At 35.6% G+C, this 20,929-nt stretch overlaps 1 protein-coding gene across 1 annotated transcript in view; it reads right to left on the reverse strand.

The window, feature by feature from the left end:
• Positions 1–9,375: 9,375 nt before the first annotated feature.
• The window catches only part of ARAP2 (ArfGAP with RhoGAP domain, ankyrin repeat and PH domain 2), a 120,285-nt gene continuing 108,731 nt past the window's right edge, over positions 9,376–20,929 (reverse strand). Inside the window, exons 33-34 of the mRNA XM_027686640.1 lie at positions 16,445–16,576; positions 9,376–12,829 (exon numbers count right to left, since the gene is read on the reverse strand). Of these exons, the coding sequence (XP_027542441.1) occupies positions 12,470–12,829; positions 16,445–16,576 (492 nt within the window). The 3' untranslated portion in view covers positions 9,376–12,469. The remainder of the gene's footprint in view (positions 12,830–16,444; positions 16,577–20,929) is intronic.

The raw sequence follows: 20,929 nt of genomic DNA on the forward strand, positions 1-20,929 counted from the left end.
TTAGTTCAAAACCTGACAGAATCATCTCAACCATTAACAATCCATTTTGTGTCAGAGAAATTCAGTAATTGGTAAAGGTATTTACTTATAACAGGTGCAGCATTAAAGAAAAAAAAAAGAGAAAATATTAATTCTGTTTAGTGCCCAGATTAGCTACGGAAAATGGATAAACTCTACATTGCTCATATTAGCAGTGACTGACCTCCACTTATCTTCATTTGTTCTTGCTTATATTACATCAGAGAAATTTAGGAAATAAAACTATCTTCTGCTCTACAGGAGTAGACTGCCCATACTCCAAGTCTAGAAAAGCTTTTTTAGCTGAAGGTAAAACCAGAAGATTCAGCATAAAAGAAAGGAACTGTTTGTAAGACTAAATTTCCAAGTGACTTAATTATCCTGAACTCTACCTCTGCAGCACGAAGTTGAGAAAATAAATTTTAAAATAGTCTTTCACCATAAAACCAATTGATTCTTGTCAGTAACTACATACAGTGGAAAGAGCCTTTCATAACTTTACATAAGCCTTCTTTTAAGGTTATCAATTTGCAGATGAAGAAGAAAATATACATCAGATAAGCAGCACATAGCAACCTGCATCAGCTTCAGTCCTTCACTGTAACGCCTTCCAAAGGCTAAGTCATTACTTTTTCCCTGCTGAAGTGGTGTTTTCTGTCTAGATCGTTCCACATTCAGACCTCACTTTTATTAGGTCACTGTAAGGCACCACAACAGATGAATGGGTCTTAGGGCAACTATTATACATTAAAAAAATTATATCGACATTCCAGTCTAAAATACATGATCATCAGGTCTGCAAATTACATTGGTGGGATGAAGTAAAAAAGGTTTATCTAGGAATTCCATTTCATTTTTCTGTTGACCTGATTTTAATAGGATGCTAGTGTAATTTTTTGTACTTTAAGATACGAAGGGTTTTTTGATGAACATGTTTAACATTTGTATATAACAAAGATGTGATTTTAACTATTTGTATCATTAAAATTTAAATATTATTATTTGAATTTGTGTGGAAAAATGTATCAAAATAAGGCATCTTAGATGCCAGATTGCTGCATGGACCTAGATGCAACCTTTATGTAATTTCCTGTGGCAGGTATTAAATGAAGAGACAGAAAAAAACTGGTACAGAATTCTGATGAGCAAGCCCTTTCTAACTTCAATAAGAAAAAATGAAAATTCTATTTGATTTTCATGAAACAGACTGTATATTACAGGCAGCAGCTGGAAAAGAGCTTATTAAAAACATAACTATTAAAAGACGACACTCATATGGTATCTATTTTCTGTGAGGGCTGAGCCTCCCTGACCTCTCTCACTGAAAGTTCTTTAAACTCACTAAAGCTTACAAGGAGCAGAGGATTAAATACAAAACAATAGCAGCAAAGTAAAAAGGTAAGAAAATATTTTTTTTCTTCAATCACAGTTATCAAATACAGTAATATTAAGTCAGCATTCTGCACTGCAGAGTAAAGAGTGATAGAAAGGATAAAACCAAGAAATTTTTTATTCTCTAATGTACAAGAAATATCTGGTTAGTGACTTGATATTTCATTTTCTGGAAACTCAGGCCATTCTTAAAACAGAAAAGACTGTTTCCTCATGGCAGAGTCCATCAATATAATTTCAACAAGCTAGAAAACTTCTTTTTTAAATCTTATATCCTGTACTTCACAATTTCATTAGATATTACAAGTTTTGCCTTCATAAGTAGCTATGAAGATCACCTGCAAGACATTCAGGTATTAAAAACATAATCAGTTTAAAGAGGTATATTTGTAAAACAGTCTAATATACAACAGTTGAAAATTCTGGAATCTACTATTCACTAGACTATTTTGGGATGGGAAAATCAACAGAAAGAATCTACTTGATATTTTTGCTCTGTAGAATTTTTTCATTGTTTCTGCATTATATGCTTCAATGAGGTGAGCTGCCTGCTAGACTTCTCCCTCACAGCTCCAAGTTAATGCAAAGTTCTGAAATCTAGAGATCACAAGAGGCAAACATAAACAACCTATAATAGCTTGCTTACATTATTCAGCGTGGGGTATACGAGCACAAAATATTTACAAGGTTTATTTTATATTCACATTAATTATGGAAAATTAGAGACACCAAGAGAGCGCCATTAAGTGTCAATTAGACAAAAAGAACAAGAATGCTGGCAGTGCTAGTAATAAGAAACCTAGAGTTTACTTCTAAAGGGAAGGTAGTTAATTAATATTTTGCTTCTCAACAGTTCAATTATAACATGCCTAATGTACTTAACATTAACACTTGGGGGGCCTGAATCAAACTGTAGATCAGAGTGAAATGACCTTACTCTTTTCACGAACACACAAATGCAACTTCCTGGGGAACTTTTATTGCTGTCAAACCAGTCAATCACCTTATTCTGAAAGGTTGATCACTTTATGCTGAAAGCTCTTTTAACAGACACCCCTCTTTCACCAGTAAATGTTTAGGGTAATACCCAATAAATCGATTAGATATTTTTCTTTTCCACTAGAGTCTGGGGCTCCAGCTCTGAAAATAAAGTGTACGTAAATATCAGGGAACACAAGAACAAGCATTTAGTCTTAAAAAGGAACATAAGAAGTGGCAACATGACTCTTTTTTCAACAGCATAAAATGTACAGCATGCTGAATGCATTAGGTGTCTTACATGGCCTGCATAGTAAAGCTTTCTCATGGTTCAGTTAATTGTCAATTAACTTAATGGATTGCAAAAGAAATTAACAATGACTTCTAAATATAAATCTAGTTTGTTTCTAGAATTCTATGGCAAAGAGTTCTGATTCTGGGAAAGAAGACAATTTCTGGTGTACACTGTAGTTCAGATGTTGTTATTAAAAGCAGATAGTGATGTGGATTCTAACCTCTTAATAAACTAAAGTTATCATCTGAAAAAGGAATATATAAATAGGAATGTTAATGAGAACATTTTTCTCAGCGTAAAGCCTATGTAATTTTGCTTGCATTCAGAATTTTTCTTCATGTTGGCCTACTAGATATTTTATCTTGACAATAAAAATATTATAGGAGAAAGTAAGTAATTTTTGCATATAAACTGGCCTTCTGTTTAAGATCCGATCATAAATACAGCTGCATAGGTAGTATCTTTTTACTGTGCAATTTTTTTTCACAGTTCATTAATTGCAAGGAGATAACTTGAATGACATAAAAAAAAAATTTACCATTTTATGATAGGGTCCTGTATGTCCATGAGGGTAGGATACACTTCTATGTGTTTTTCTCACCAATGATACACCAGGGAATAAGAAGGTGAATATCATTAGCTAGGAAGATGACAACATTTATACAAATGGGCAGCATACAGCATACCACACTTTTGGAGGCAACAGACCCGTCTTTAATTTTTACTACTTATTTTCAGCTCTGATCAGCTGACAACAGGCAAGATTCTCATCATAGTTAAGTAATAACACGGGAGTGTTAGCGCAACAGAAAACAATTTGACCACACTTTATTTAATAAATAACAAAAATATACCTTTAAAGGTGGTGAGAAAGGTGTCGGTAAGGGTAAAATAAGGTATATACAAGAAATATAGTTCATATCTATCCAGTGCTTTCCTTAGTGCAATCAGGCAAAAATTGAGTGCTGTACCTGTCTATTAAAATGGCTGCTTAAAAAGCCCAAACAAAAACTTCAAAGTAAAACTTGAATGAAATAACATTAATTTATTTGTAAAATATCTTTGAATTGCCTTTTTTTTATTTGTAATGAAACCATTACTATGAAAACTAAAGTGATATAAGAGGATTATCAAAAAAGTGTACTAGTGGGTGATAAATGTGGGATACTGACTACATGCTCTAACACTTTTTGTTTTGTTACACACCTTCAAAGATACCAGGTTATGTCTACCAGAGATACAGTACTTAGCTGCATGACTTGCTTGATTAGCTAAAACAAATCACATGAAATCTCCAGTAACCTGTGATGAGGGAGGTTCTATTTAATGTAAACATCCAAAAAGAGTATTCACATTAACACTGTTACACTTAACTATAATCTGACAAAAAACATCCATTTAAAGCATGGCTGCTCAATTCAGAATATATCAAGGAAAGAAATTAGATTAGTTCCACAAAAATGTTATTTGGCTATAGATTTCATTAGTCTTCACCAAAAAGTCCAGAGTGACGATAAACTCTAAAAAAGATAACTAACTAATGAGATACACTTTTGATATCTCTCAGGAGTGCAAGTCTCAGGTACAGGTCAGAGCTCAAAGATCGAAAATCACTGTGCTCTTTACAGAACTACAGTGTCCACAAGCTGGAAGAGAATTAGAGAAACTCCTAAGTTATACTTCCTTGAACTACATTTGAGGCCTTTCTATAACAACTGAAATTAAAAAAAATGGTGAAACCATGGAGACAGCATTCCTCTTTTAAGTCCTCAGCAAGATACAGGAGCAATTTCTTGCCAATAACTTCTGACCTGCAGTCAAATAACTTGAAACATTTGCTTGATCACTGTAACTCACTTGATGGAAAAAGAACTATCCTAAGTCAAATAGCATTCATCTACTGCAAAATTGATTTGAATCTCTGTATAGGTATCCTCCTTCTGTTTTGCTAAATGCCTCTCAAAAATAATTCAATAAAGGAAACTTTTGCAAACATATTAAGGAGAAGGGTTATTTTTGTAGGTTGTTTGTGGTTTTTGCTGTAATAGAATTTTCAATATGAATTTCTGGCTGTACATTTGGTATTCTAAATGGTATTTTCTAGAAATCCAGGTAGTCTGGAGAAAGAGGAGAGGGCTGCAAGAGACTCAACTTGGGATAAATTATCTAATTGCAGAAATGTCAGATTCTCTGCATCTAATATAACATTCAAGTAAGCAACATACTCAGTGCTGTTGAATCTCAACCACAATATTTTGCCTAATGCTGTCAGACTGTTTTTACAAATTCCAATAGTAAATTTTAAATAACCTAAATGTGCATCTTTTATTAATTCAGACATAGATGAAAAACTTGAAATTTTTTTCATAACCAACATTAAAAAAGATGAATAATCATCACAGGATATGCACAGGATATGCAACCATCCCAGACCTAGTATTCAGAGTGAACTAAACAAGTTAATGCTGCTATGATGTAGCTATTTTTAGGAAAGCAAGCCTTTATAAAAAGTCTTTAAAAAAATTTACATTTACTACCTTCTCTCTATCAAGATTTATGTTTGGAAAGTAAGCTTTCCAAATGAAACTCAGTTACTAATATTGAAAATTCACAGAAAGTTCAAGCTAGTGAGAACTTTTCTTTAAAAGCTGGAAGGAAAAAACAGTAAAGCTGATTTTGATATTTAATGAGCTAAAAAAACCCCAACTTTCTTAAACTAATTGTTGGATTTATTGCAGATGCTTCATATTTGTTTTTCTGTACACTAATTCTTAGAACAAATCCTGTATTTACCTGGCTAAGCTGTGCTATATAAGATCAAAAAGTGACAGAAAGGGAACTAAACCAACAATCTCCAGGTTATGGATGAAGTTTACTGTTATTTTACTTAACCAAGATTCCAAGACATGGTCTCTTACATGAAGGTTCTGTAATCTCCTGTGAAACCTGGTTTCCCCTGGAAGGAAAACCTGTAAGGATTCTCATTTGAAAAATGTTCTATCTGTAACAGCCTGGGAAGACCTTAAGATTGTTATATGCAGTTTATGATATTTATCATCCACTGAGCTTTAACAGTTCCAATATGTGAGATAGGTGAGTAAACAGTTGAGAAAAAAGACACCCTGAAAACACAAGTGCTGAACACCAATCAAAAGTGTAAACCACTAAGATACAAAAAATTAAAGGCTAATGGCTACAGTGTATTTGAAGAAATTATAATTCAATCATGGTGTAATTTAAATAGACATATAAAGGAAAAGTAGTCATATGTAAACACATTATTATCTTTTCCATGAATCATATTGGAAATGTAGATGGGAAGAAAATGATATTATAAAACTCATACATAGAGTAAACCTCAATTTATTCAGACCTATTAGTTCTTAAGCAGTCTGCAGTAGTGGACAAACCAATGCTAATTAAATTTTAAAAGAAAAGGCTTTACTGTTTATGTAACCAAAGGTATAATTTCCAAGAAATTGCTTCTTTAGTACCAGGCACAATACATATTACAGGATCATTACAGCACTGACCTGAAATGATAAAAAAAGGCAAAGAGAGTGTATTTGTTTTAGTTTGCCTTCTGATTTGCTGAGGACTACAAATGTAAGTACATAGAAGATCTTCAAAAGCATTTATAGAAATGGGTTACAGAACTTTGGAACATTTATTAGTCAACATCTAAGCCTCTATTCCTCTTGGTCACTTCAGCGAAATCCCTTTCTTTATGGTAACGCTGAGATCTCTGTTAGGATTTAAGAGAAAGGTTAAGGCAGACTTGACATAACGGGTTTGACCATAATGCACATACCATCTGCAAACCAAGGTAAAGTCAATACTCAGAGATGTCGTGGGGTCTAAACAGGAAGCATGACTAAAGTTTGAGACATAAATTAGAAATGCTGGAAAGCAGTGTCACAGAAAGGGATCTGGGGGTCCTGGTCAACAGCAAGGTGAATATGGGTCAGTAGTGCCCTGGCAGCCAGGAGGGCCAACCATGTCCTAGGAGGCATCAGGCAAAACATCACCAGCTGGTTGAGGGAGGTGATTGTCCCGCTCTGCTCTGCATTGGTGCAGCCTCACCTTGAATACTGTGTGCAGTTTTGGGCACCACAATATAAGAACGATATGAAGGTACTAGAGAGTGTCCAAAGGATGCCAACGAAGATGGTGAAGAGCCTTGAGGGGAAGCCGTATGAGGAGTGGCTGAGGTCACGGCCTCGAGGAGACTGAGGGGAGACCTCATTGCAGTCACAACTTCCTTGTGCCGGGAAGAGAAGGGGCAGGCACTGATCTCTTCTCCATGCTGACCAGCGACAGGACCCCAGGGAATGGCCTGAAGTTGTGTCAAGGGAGGCTTACGTGGGATATTAGAAAAAGGTTCTTCACCCAGAGGGTAGTTGGGCACTGGAACAGGTTCCCCAGGGAAGTGGTCACAGCCTGCCAGAGTTCAAGAAGCATTTGGACAATACTCTCGGGCACATGGTGTGACTCTTGCGGATGGTCCTGTGCAGGTCTAAGGGTTGGACTCAATGATCCTTATGGGTCCCTTCCAACCCAGCATATTCTGTGATTCTCTGAAATGCAGAGCAAAAACACATCAAGGCAATGAGCAGAACGGGAGTGTGTATAGAAGACAGACTCTGAAACACCCTAATCTTTAGGTTAAGACACAGAACAGGGTCTAGAGCAAAAAGCAGGAAGGGCTCAAGTAAGGTAAGGTAGGCTAAGCAAATACTGAAGCACCCCAAAAATCTGAACTGCAGTGAAAGAGTAGAGATACATACCTACTGCAGCTGTGGCACTATCATACACATCCTCCTTCTTCAATATCACAGATTGTCATTAACTTCTGGTAAAGATGATTGGCAAATCATAACAAGAATATTCTTAAAGAAATTTCAGCAGAGGCAATAACTAGCCAGCTAAGCTAGAGCAATCATAAGAACTAAAACAGCAGGACTGTTTTTCCCCTTAACTGAGCTGCAGATGGATCCCATTCGCAGTGGAGTTGCAAGTAAAGCAGTACAATCTCCAAATCTAGTGTGAACCATTGAAAAAACTTTGCAAGGCTTCCTACCTTTTTTACAGAGAAAATCTAGTCTCAAAAAACAATTAGTTTGACAAACACTTCTTTTTTGACAGCACAGAGAATCTCTCTAGCAGTTCAGAAGCAGGAATACAGTATCCAAGAATTCTGAATCTTCTCAGTCAATCTTGCCACAGTAGGCTCAGTGTTGTAAGCTAGTACATATTTTTGCAAACAATTTAACTTGGAATACATTCCATTTATCCATCAAGGTAGTCTGTTTCTACCCCACAGGTACAGAGTTCAGGTTTCCCACTGTAACTTACTGAACCACAGATTTGTCCTAAGTAGCCTAAATCAAAAGTATTTTTTAGAACATGCTATGCTCACAACAGGAACTTGAGTTCACTAGGGTTTTTTTCAATTTTTTATTCAGTTTCTCTTTGGACTTAAGCACAACTGAAGTTGTTCTAACTCAGATGCAAGCAAAGTCTGATAACTGATTCTCCCCCACTAAAACAGACTACACTGGAAAACAGTATTTAAAAATCAGAAAGGTGATATGACAGGGTAGGCTCATAACAAAGTGTCTCAGTCAGTGAGAGACGCATCCCTTACCTCCTAACTCCTGCAGGCACCACCACCATTCCCAGATGTAAATTTTTTTCCCAGACTTTTTAATCTGGAACTTGAGCTGAGCAGCTTACGGTAACCTGGGAGCAGTCATAGGAACACAAACTGTGCCAGCACTGTATCAGGGGAGAGAAGAATCATAGTAGTGAGACAAAATTCCTGTAACTTTTACTCTCTGATAAACCTGTATCTCCAGAGCACTCTAAAACTACCCCAATACCCAACAGCAGAAAGCACCCCAGGGGTGCCTTTGGCAGACAGAGCTGGAGGCATCCTAACAATTTGCCTTGGGCAGAACAGCCAAGAGCTCTTCACAAGGAAGAAACAAAAATCAGTGATATGGCCAAGCCTTCCCCATTAACTGAAGAAATCTTTGGGGATATCCTTTCCCCACTGGACAGATTCTTGGATAACATTTGCAAAACCTTTTAATGCAAAAGGTGCCTCTCAAGCCGAGTCACACAGTAAAGGTAAGGTCTGCATGAACACACTCTGTAGATCTCGGCTGGTGAAATCAACCCCACACCAAAGCAGTCTGCCGGGGCACAAAACCTATTAGTCAAACTGCTCTTTTGAACTGCCAGCCCAAAATAGTACCTCAGAAAAAGATCTGTTTCAAAGAAAAATTCTAAAATAGTAGACCATATCCAACTCAACTAAAGGAACAAAGGAAACAAAGAATCCAGCTCATGTTTTTTGGGGGAGTTTTTGTTTGCTTCCCTCCCCCATCCTAATAAGTGTGAAAATATTCACACAAACAGAAAACAAGCATTATGCTAAAACAATATAAATAATGCTTACATGTCAGCTTCAAACCTATCATGCTTGCAGAAGTCTAACAAGGTAATGGTGAACCTGAGATTTACTAAGATTTTAGTCTAAGTCTTCCCACTGTTATAAGCCCATACATAAAATACCTGGGTCTCATTTAACAAAGTAGGAACTTACCAGGTTACTCAATGGCTTTCACATGGGAAGACAAACAGAAGCGCTTTTTTAACCATTTTTATTGATTTTTTTCTGAAAAAATCCATCACCTAGTTTTGAGAAATAGGATTTATTCAAATAATTACAATTCTCTGAAAATTACACTTCCTTTACCAGTTCACAACATGGCACAGGAACAATAAAAGATCAGTAGCCATTAAGATATTGCAACAAACCACATTTATTCTGCAGGTCTTAAATTAGTCTGAAATTTGTAGTGCAATAATAATGCATCAGATGATTGGTCCAAAACTTTGATACCTATTTGAAATAATTAATGGAAATTTAATTTATACTTCCCCAAGTAAGTTTTCCTTGGGTTAACACTGTCACCATTCAGTGTGCCTTGTGGATGTGCACAAAAACATATGCACACATATATAGTGTATTTGTGTATATACATTTTCAAACCCAAATTTAAACATACTTTATGGAAGTTCTTTTCTTCTTGATTTTTAGGGCCCGTTAACAGCAGTTATACAGATATTTTATCTGTGATATGCTTTTGAAATAGAACAAGTGTTTCTGAAGTCCTTAGATCCAATAAAAATACACAATATTTTCTTCATGGACATATTCACTTCAATGCACAAAACCCTTCTATTGCTCCATTTATTCCATTAGTGTAGTGGCTTAAATGATGCATGAGGCTTTCAGCAGTGAGGTGAATGTCATTTTTAAGGATGCAATAAAAAGATAAACAATACAGCAACCATAACTCAATACTGAAAAATATTTACAAGCAAAAGTACAACTGTAAACAGTACATTCAGGTCCAGCCTCAGACAGAAAGTAAAGTATTTTCTCCTGATGGCATTAGGCCCCAATTAAAATCAGCATTTAAGAATGTGTTTATTAACTTTAAGCACCAGATTTAATCAATACAATTTACATTCAGGCTGATATGCTTTCTTGAGCCAGGGCCTCAGTGATTAGATGAGGCTCAATTACAAATTAAAGGTAGCAAAACAGTCAATAGTGCACTGGGAAAATTAAAATCTACAAACTCGTTTCAAATTTAACAACTGGTCAAATAAGGTAAGTGCAAGGTCTGAAAGACTTGCTTTGTCAGTGCTATGTTCCAGAATAATACATAAAACTATAAAATATTTGAGTTTGATTTCATTTTCTCTGTGCTTCCTAGCAGAGTTGCCAGATACATTATTTGAGTCACTTGTCTAATTTCTTCAATCAAACAAATTATTTTTCCAATTAAGCTGCTAAATGCAATCAAGAATAGAAGTAAATGATGTGAGAAATGTTATGGCACCTGTGACTACCAAAAATAGAAGAGGGGATAAGTGAGCATACTGTTCACATACTGCGGGAAGAAATTCAGCAGCAGCATAAAACATCCTCAAAACTATCCATTAATAAAAATCAAATGTCATTGATGCTGATAAATTGAATTTTTTTCCTCTGAAATTTTAAGTAATTAAGAGACTATTTAAAACAATTTCTAATAAACAAGAAATTGTTTTAGGTCCTCTCTTCTACCCTAAGAGATCTGGCCAATTCCAATCAAACACTAAAGGCATCAGTAAGTTCATAAAAGACTGGTGGAAATCTGTGGCAGCATGGCTACAAAAGGGACAGCAACAAAATCAAGCAGATGCTGTTATTAATGCCTCCCCTGAAACAAATGTGCCATGTGAGCTCATCAGCGCTCTGATCTGTGGGTCCTGCTGCTTAACCAGACAGCATCTGCAACACCTGGAAACAGCCTCAGCATAGCAGTGCCTTTTGCCCATCCAGCTGCTATGGGACAAAGCAAAAATGGATAAGCCATGAGATAGGAAGTAGGCAATCCCAAAGGGTAAGTGAAGATAAGATTCACAAAACAACTGAAGAAAACAAAATCATTTCATTGCTTGAATACATTTGTTTTGAAGAGACCTGCTGATTTTTAAATGTAAGGAACACTGGGCTTGAAAACCAAAGTAGCTGCAGTGTGCTACAATCACATATCTTCAGAAACTGCTACCTACACAGACAGAACACAGCAAATGAGGCTGTTATCTTAACCTTGGGACCTGTCCTTACACTCAGAAGAGCTGTGCTACAGTTGCAGCACAAGCATTTCCCAGTCCCTGCAAACAGCATACTGTTCACCTTTGTCCTCATGGTAAAAAGGTATCCCTCATTTAGTATTTGTCACTTCTTAATTGAGTGTGTCAGTACCATTCTAATAAATTTGTTTGTGTGGAGACTAATTTCTGTAAAGGAAATTAATTTCTCCTGTGAATATTAAATATTCAGGAGATGCCAGCAACTCTCAGCACCAAGGAAGCAGTATCCAAATAGCAGTAGAAAAGTCTGCCTTTGTCACTCAGCTAACCAAGGCCTTTTTATAAAATTACTTCAACCCATTGAGCAAAAAGAGATGATGCTACAATTCCATTTCATGTACCTGTTAAAATTAGATGTTTCATTGAAGACTTCTTTTTGTAATCTCAATATGCTCTCTCATTGCTTAAATGTTATAATCAGATGTACACCACAGAGACACAGTTTTGAGATACAAGAACTAATACATTTTCTCATCTACTACATTCCTCTCCCCCTTTTGACTCTTTCACATGCCACTCTTTCAGAGGACAAATCTATTTTATTCTTGAACACAAAAAAAACACTGAAAACTTAATTTCAAAGCAAATGTTACTAATTTTATAGTAACTAGACTATAAAAATATTACAGACCAATAGTATCAATTTCAGCATGTATCTTGTCTTCCTTCCAAAAGTATCTCTCCAGTACTTACAAGGTGTACAGAGCATAAACAGAGCAAAAACTTTTGACAGTGCTTAGAATAATTATATCAAAGAAAATCTGAAACAAAAAAAAAAAAATAGACAAAATCCTGGAATCCTGGTGTTCTTGCACTGCACAGGAAAACTTCCAGATTTCAGGAGTTTTACATAATCAGTTCTCTCAGCTCAATCTTAAATTATAACGTGTGGCATACACATATACAAAATCAACAACTGCATATAAACAAATTATATTTTTTCTGCACTGTACAAACTACGCATATCAAAACAAACTACTTTTGCACAGAAAATACACACAAACGCATATATATATATATTCACACACATACATATATGTATATGTATTAAACTTCAGACTCAGGAAATCAGCTGGAGGTTTCATCATGAAGTGCTCTGTTCTTCTGCAGTACTGTATTTAGTTCCTGAATCACCTTTGATGGCAATTTGTTATCTAATTCCAAATTAGTTGTGTTTGTTTTGTTTTTATTTTTCTTCAGTGCTTTATGCGGTCTTTGGTGTAAGTCAGTCATACCTGAACCCACATCCTCAGAAATCAAGCTTCGATGTGTTTTTGCATGACTCCGCACTTTCTCCTCCTTTCTTTCCAAACATTGCGCCACCATAGATGCTTTTTCTTTCAAGTTTGTTCTTTCTTCCAGAAATTCATTTTCACAATGTTCACCAAATCTTGATTTTCCAGTTTTTAGTTCTATATTCTTAGCAAACTAGCAAAGAGAAATAAGATCATTCACATTCACGCAACATTCAGAAGTATTTAGATTGCAATTTTTGCTCATTGGTTTCACATAAGTTTTAAAGAAAAAAATCAAATTTACTCGAGCTGAAATAGCAGTCAGTTTTAAATTATGACAATATTATCATTTAGTTAGCTCTTTTAGAGAGCAATTTCTCAGTAAGTGATAATTCTGATAAACACACAAATCTTCCAATTAAATGCACCATGACAATGAAGACATTTTTTTTCTTATAATCACAATTTGATTTTTCATTCTACCACAATAGACTAAATTTTAATGTTTTACAGAAATCCATATACTCTTAAAAACTCCGAATTACTAGATCGAATGAATACAACTGTGTATGTTGCAATTTTGATAACTTCATGACTGTACTGACTTTAATGAATGTATGACAGATAATTTTAAACAATAACGAACATTTTCAGCAGCTGATAAGCACTAACTGATAAATTATAAAGACTGTCTGCTTTTTTGAATTCCATATTGGTGGGCTGTTTTCAAGTTCTTAAGCTGTAGAAAATTAAAGGTAAATCAGATGCTGCATCTAAATTTGCATTATTGTACTCTGGCTGCTCACTTGGTGTGGCAGTAAGTAGAACATTCCTTTTGCAGAAAAGCCTAATAGTTCTCAAAGAAAATTATGTCTTGGAATTCTTCTTTCATGTGTGGCATCTTTATTGACTACTAGAAGACACTCAAAGCTGAAGGAGACTTTGGTTCTTTTACTCTTTCCTGAGTGCAACTTTTTCAGTGTGGCTGAATGTTTTATGCAGCTATTCATCCACAGCACATGAGCAAATATATTTCATGGAATCTTTATATCTCGTATATGTTAAAACAAACACAACAAAAACATTCAAACACTAGAGAGGAGCTAGTTTATATACGTAGAATCATCAAATGGATTGGGTTGGAATGGACCTTAAAGATCATCTAGTTCCAACCCCCCTGATGTGGACAGGAACACCTCTCACTAGACCAGGTTGCTCGGAGCCCCACACAATCTGGCCTTGGACACTTCCAGGGAGGAGGCATCCACAACTTCTCTGGGCAGCCTATTTCAGTGTCTCGCTACCTTCATAGTACAGAATTTCTTTCTAACACCTAATCTAAACCTCCTCTTTTAGTTTAATCCCCCTTTTACTATTACTACATGCTCTTGTAAAGAGAATCTCTCCATCTTTCTTGTAGGCCTTTCTTGTATGACCTATTATAATTCAGTATGGTATTTGACCATGGCTTGAAAAAAAGAGAAAGTTTTTCTTCCTTCCTCAGTCTTCTTGCATTTTGAAATAAAATCAAAGGTACACAACAATTTATTTCTATGTCAATTAAATTATTCCATATAAAAAAAATTCAAATTTTAATTGTACTATCCATATATGCAACAACTGGTGCAGAAACAATGGAAATTGTTTGATTCCATTAGTTATTAGAAGGATTTTTAGTTATAGAGTGTTTCACACTTTTGGTATTACATCTTGTTAATACACAATAAAACTACTTCCAATAATGCGGGAAGATCAGACACTCAATATAGACTTTTTAGCACAAAATATTATTATTACACTCATTCTTTTCTGGATATCTTTGAGCTTTTGGAATTTTGGGTTTTGTTTTGTATTTTTTTTTCTTCCCTCCACCCCCAACTTATCAACCTATCAGAAAGATATCATAAAGATAACACTTTTTTCACTGTTTGGAAAACTTTGTTTCTTTTCCTACCTGTATAAATTGATCACATTTCTACTACAAGTTTACACATTGATCTGTAAACAGAACTCCATCTTCCATAAAGCAGCATCTTTCAGAAACAGACTGCTCCTGTTATTACTCTTTAATGCTTTAAAATGGAGACATTTTTGCTTGTTGGAGAAGCAATCAAATTCACGGAAAGACTGATGGAGTGGTCTCCAAATGGATATCTTCTATTTTATTGACTGCTGTACAATATTTCTCCATAATAAACCATATCATATATATACTTTCTACCACAATTTTACTGTTCATTCCAGTGCTGGTTTTCCATGAAAATAAAGTGTTAGTTTTTATTTTTCCTTTTTGTATTTTTGTGTTAACCTTCCTAAAGTACACAAATACCTTTTGCATTAAAATTCTCTAGATCTAGACATGGCATAAAGACTGTTGTTTTCCACTCTTATGTTTAAATGCAGACTTCCTTGAAATTGCAGTGTACAAAACATTACAGTCCTTCCTAATGAAGTAAATTATCCACAAAACAATAATAAAAAATAATTACAGTACCATAAAGTATTAAGGATTTTTAATCATGAAACTCATAATCCAATAAAACTTTTATCCTAGAATCTCTGAATTCATAGCCATCTCAAAGATTAGAAGTCTCAACTGTACCTGAATAAAGAAGAGCTAAGAGATATACCTAAGTGTTATGAAGTTTTTTGACTGATTTACTTTCAGCAAAGAAGTTTGAAAATGCAATCATCAGAAGTAAGTTATTAAAGAATTTCAAAAATAGTTTCTGAGAGAAGGTTAAAAAGAAAGGACAAATTAAACAAAATAGGAAACCTATACTTGCATTCACACTGTATTATACTCTTATGATAAGGCAGAGCAGAAATGCCAGAAGAAAGTATATCACAAGAAAGATGGAGTTGTCTTTTACATAAAGCACTTCCTGTCTTTGCTTTTGGCTTGCTATGGAACCAAGTCAACTTAAACACTCTGTACCTGACCTGCTATCTCTGTTAGTGGTGATAACAGATACTATATTAATTACCTTCCTTCAAAATCTTCTAAAACATGCGCGAAATAACACTGCTACAGTCAAAGGACCAAACTGTTGTTTCAACAGTCATTCACTGCAGCAGTCAGGTTAGTTACCATTATCACTCCCAAGAAGAAAAGTGTCTCCACTTCATCTCAGGTGAAAGTAAGGCAAGTAAGTCCTCCCCACAGACATCAGTATCTCTATGTGGATATCAGAAAGTAACCTCAAGCTAATATGATAAGTTCCAAATGTATCACCACTGCAGGAAATGTAGTGACACAGCTCAGTTTCTGCAAAGAGTTGTAACTAAAGCCTCTTATTCTTTGAAACTAATGATAGTACAATATAAATGTATCACAGTTCCATCTGAACTTTTTCAGTGTATTCACAGAGCAGATAACTAAAACAGTACAGTTATTTTAGATAGAAGAAAAGATATGACAGAAAAGGTATGAAGGACAGTTTTCAATGACCTTATTAAAATAAAACTGTAATAAAATGCACTATAATAAAGTGCAATATATATTTCCAGACAAAAGTCTTATTTCTAATATATAATCTTTGCTAATAAAAAACCCAAGCACAAATAATTTTAATCAAAACTATTAATTTACTGAACAGCCAAAGAGGTGACACAAGTTTAGATTACAATACCTTGTTTACATTAAATTATCCTAAATGTTTCTTTAATGACAAAACATTGAAAGAGACATTGATAAAAGCACCTCCATTTTATATTTATCCACCTCTAAGGAGTTAATTATTACTGGATTATTTAAAATTACAGCACTGTAGTTAGATGTTATATACCAAGTTTAAACCCCACTTACTTCTGTATTCCCCCTGATTTTACAAGTGTTCTTCTCCTGATGAATAGGAATCAGTGGTAAGCCTCTGATCTTTGGACTTTTAGTTATGGACTGTTTTCTTGCTTTTCCAGCAGGTGGCCATATATCTGCATGCTGAAGAACAAAATGAATCCTTATTTTTCATGTTGGAATTTCATAAATACACAACGTTCTTTGGTATGCAAAACTCTCTTGGAAAAAGCTATCTACTGCACAACACCATGCCCTCCTCTTGTAGAAGAAAGAGGAAAACACTATGATGCTGAAAATTATCTTAATATTTTGTAAGTGCAGCACAATGTTGACTGAACAGAAGCAAAATGTCTTTATACAATTCTCATGTGTCAAACATCTTCCCTCCCTAATATTATTCCAATATCTTCTAAAAATAGAAAATATCAAATGCAACATGCATATTGACTTGATTCACAATTTCAAAATTCCACAAAAGCATACCTTCAGGAGTCCCAACAAAAGTTTCTGAAATAAGATAAAATTACCCTGATTTGCAAACAAGTGTTTCAAAATGTGCAAGACCAAGCACCAGGTCCTACACTTTGGCCACAATAACACCATCACTCTCTACAACTACCTGAAAGGCAACTAGTGACAGGATGAGAGGACATAGTTTTAAGCTGCACCAGGGGAGGTTTACGTTGGACATCTGGGGAATTTCTTCGCAGAAAGGGTGATTAGACACTGGAATGGACTGCTCTAGGAGGTAGTGGAGTCCCTGTCCCTGGAGGTGTTTAAGGAAAGACTGGACATAGCACTTAGTGCCATGGTCTAATTGACATGGTGGTGTTCAGTCATAGGTTGGACTTGATGATCTCAGGGGTCTTTTCCAAACTAATCGATTCTGTGAAAATTTATATTAACAATTTATGAGAAAATAATTGCTTAACCTATAATAACAAGCGTTATCCAAAAGGAAATGGTTTGATATTCTGAATGCTCCAAAACTACAATCTACAAATATACAGATCTGCCTTCAATAACAGTCTTTGCTTGAGCTCTACTGAAACAGGTCAGTTTTGGGAACACATGAAGTTTCCTTCTGAGTGAAAAAACAAGACTGTGAAGAGAAGGGAAATAAAAAAACATAAATCACTAACTGAGTATTTCAAATTTGAGGGGGACCCCTGGTGGCCTAGTGGTTAGCATGCAGGACTCTCACTGCTGCGACCCAGGTTCAAATCCCAGGCCCCCCGGGCAGATGGAGCTCGTTAGCCCTGTGAGGCCATCCATCTATGAGAAGGTCACTCTAAAACAAACCTACGTCCTGAGGACCTCACTGCCATTGTCCAAGCTTGCTTGGCCCCGGCAGATGAACCTTAGGATTAAAGGGTGGGCTCAGTTCAGCACAGGCTGTGTCTCACCTAAAAAAATCCATTGCGCAGGCTGGAAAGGTAAAAGACCTTTCCCAAAATCTTTGTTCGCGAAGACTGGCCATTATTTATTATTTCAAATTTGAGTACTTGAAGCTCACAGTCCTCTGGTGATGTTAATGGTAACCAGAAAAAGAGGTCTGAGGACAAGGTAGTATAAGAGTATCTTACTGAAAAATCTTCAACATGACATACTGTGAATCAAAGAGAATGTACAATGGTATAGCTAAATTAGCACAACTCCAAAAGAAACTGGCAAGCCAGAACTGCAAATCCATGAAGTAAGTCTCTTCAGGACTGTATTTAAAAACACAGTTGTGGAGCTATGATCATACTTGCAGGTGGTCTGCAAGTAAAAATAGCATTACCAGTAAAAAGCCATCAGAATTAGTGACTATTGACTTATGACGGCAGTCCAGAAATTGGAAGCCCCAACTCGCAATTCAGAAAAAGTATTTTATAGATGCACATCTTTATAGAGTTAAAAACTCTCACACATGGTGCTAACCGAGGTGATGTCAAAGCCTGTTTCTCCCCAGTGAGCATTAAGAACATTTTCTTCCAATGAAGCAAGAAGGTATTATCTGAAAGAGCAGCTCTTGCCAGCCAAAATCATTTTACCGTGGATCAAGACACAAGACACAAATGGAATCCAGAAAGTGACTGAGAAACTTTAATCAGACTCTGAAGAAAATTGCCTCCCTTAATTCCCAGCAATCTTAAGGAAACTATCCCTGTCAATTAAGCAGACTGATTTCCGTTTTGTGCCTGTAAAATTTCTTAAAATAGACCTCTGGGAAAATACATCAGAAATACTAGCAGCGTATGAAGCCACACAAAAAATGTATTTATTCATAGTTTTGACCCATCTGTTCAACAGCACCTCATGGTAGTATAATGTGCCTCTAGTTGATCAAAGGCAATAGAACTGGAAGAATACCATTGTGTACCCATAAATTACTTCCAGCTGTATGCTACGTATGCTCTTAAATGATTTTGTACAGAACTATTACAGAATTCATGAATCAAGTTTCAACCAAGCTTTTCAGGATGCTTTTGCATAGAACTGAAAGAAATATTGCTCCTCCTTCAAACACTCGCAGTATTTACCAGCTTGGAGTAGAAGATTAATAATCTCTGGGTTAGCTTGATCATCTGTATCAAAAGTACCCTTGTCACTAGATTACAGTGGGGTACCTACACTTTGCTATTTATATCCTCTGCACTTTTTATACTATAGGAATAACCATTATCAGAAAATAAGGAAAAAAAGAACAGTACTACTATCTTACTGATAATGATTACCAATAAAGTCTTACTCTGCTCAAGCACTGAGGAGCACAGTAACACTGGTTTATGTCCCTCCTAATTGCAAGAGATCATTAAATGGCAATGTCTTAACACTTCAAAACCTACTTTACAGGATTTTTAATCTAAATTATTCCACTGACAAAGAAAATATGTTGCCTGCAGTCTCTCTAACATACGTGCCCTCAAATACAGTGATAGCACATATGGTAAAAAACAAGCTGTTTTCTCTAAAGATGGTCTCAACTTGAAAATTCTAACTAGGAATAACCTCAGATGACAGCTACAGTTTTCTGATTTAGAAATGGGATAATGTGATAATAATTGTCTGCTGCTGTCTGATACAAAACTTTTTAGAGATCTTATAGCAAGCTTTACCAGTACGAGCCACTGCATTCTCAAGATTTTCTCTGTAACTTAAAGCAGTAGATTGCAACAAGAACAATACAAAAAACCTGCGTCATTAGCATACCATTTCTCATGTAGTTTATGAACTGACATTACTGATGTCCAGAATGCTGATAAAAAATCAACAAATTCCACAAAAAGACCAAACCAAACCAAAAACCCCTTCCAATGTTGCTCATTAGTATGCTAATTAATTGTACTGTTCATTCATTGGAATAAAGTTAAAAAAAACCACATGAATTCATAGCAAATTTTCTTTTAATGCACATGAAATTATTAATTTATTTTTTCTTAGAAAAAATTGTCCTGAACATTGAGCAGCGATTGTCAGTTTTTTATCTATATTGTCAAAGGAAGATTTTACATACCACAGTACCTGAGCAGAATTCTAACAAACTGCCCTTCTTGTTATTTTACATCAAAGGGACTTCAACAGTTACCAAGCTTGCATGAGTTATTTCTAAGTATCCTATATCAATAACCTCTGAGCCTATTTGTTGTGACACTGCTCATGTTATGCCCATGAGATGTATGCCAGAACTGGTGGCTGTTTCCATGGAAACTACAATAGTTACTTCAGTTAAGGGAGCTGAATAAGACAAGAATTTGGAAGTCTTACTTTCAAGGTATGCATTGTACTTCTAACACTACTATCTATGAAGGTCAGATTCTGTTTTAGAAACCCTCTAAGAAGTACGTATTTCGACAGTCTTGCGCCCAGCCCACTTTATGCAACATGTAAAGCTCACAGGTTATCATAAATCTAGCAATGTTTATTCACAGTGATATTCTGCAAAGCTCCTTGAACATCATGGGAAAGACAAGAAAAATATGACAGAGATACAACATCCTGTTAAAATCTTAATCTATGTTCCAGTCTCCTATCGAGTTGAATTCTTCCCATTTCTCTTACTTCCACTTATCCGATGTATATATTAAACTCCATTTCCAAGAATGTGTTATATGGCACTCAAACATACACCCTCCTTACAATCTAGTAGCAAGCAAAAGAGTACTTCATGATAATGCCTACGCAACACAATGAATTGTCAGTGTTAACTAAGCTAACCTGGACACCTGAGAAATACAGCTATATTGGCACAGCATTTCAACAGGACTATTTCACACCACTATGTTTTTAAACAGGACACTCCTCTTTCATGACTTTAGCAACCTCCAAACTAGTGAGTAGAGAAATAGCACTCAGGTGCTGTGGCACATAAACACCCCCCTTAAGACAACGGCCAGAATTTCACCCACAAGAAGTTTCCACAAAGGAAATGAATTTTCCTGCTTTAATCAGCTTCCATACAACACAGTGGGGTGGGGTAGTGATGCCAGAATCCAATATTCTTCTCGCTCC

The sequence above is a fragment of the Neopelma chrysocephalum genome, unplaced genomic scaffold, assembly GCF_003984885.1.
Source record: "Neopelma chrysocephalum unplaced genomic scaffold, ASM398488v2 Primary Assembly neopelma1_71, whole genome shotgun sequence".
Classification (NCBI taxonomy): domain Eukaryota; kingdom Metazoa; phylum Chordata; class Aves; order Passeriformes; family Pipridae; genus Neopelma; species Neopelma chrysocephalum.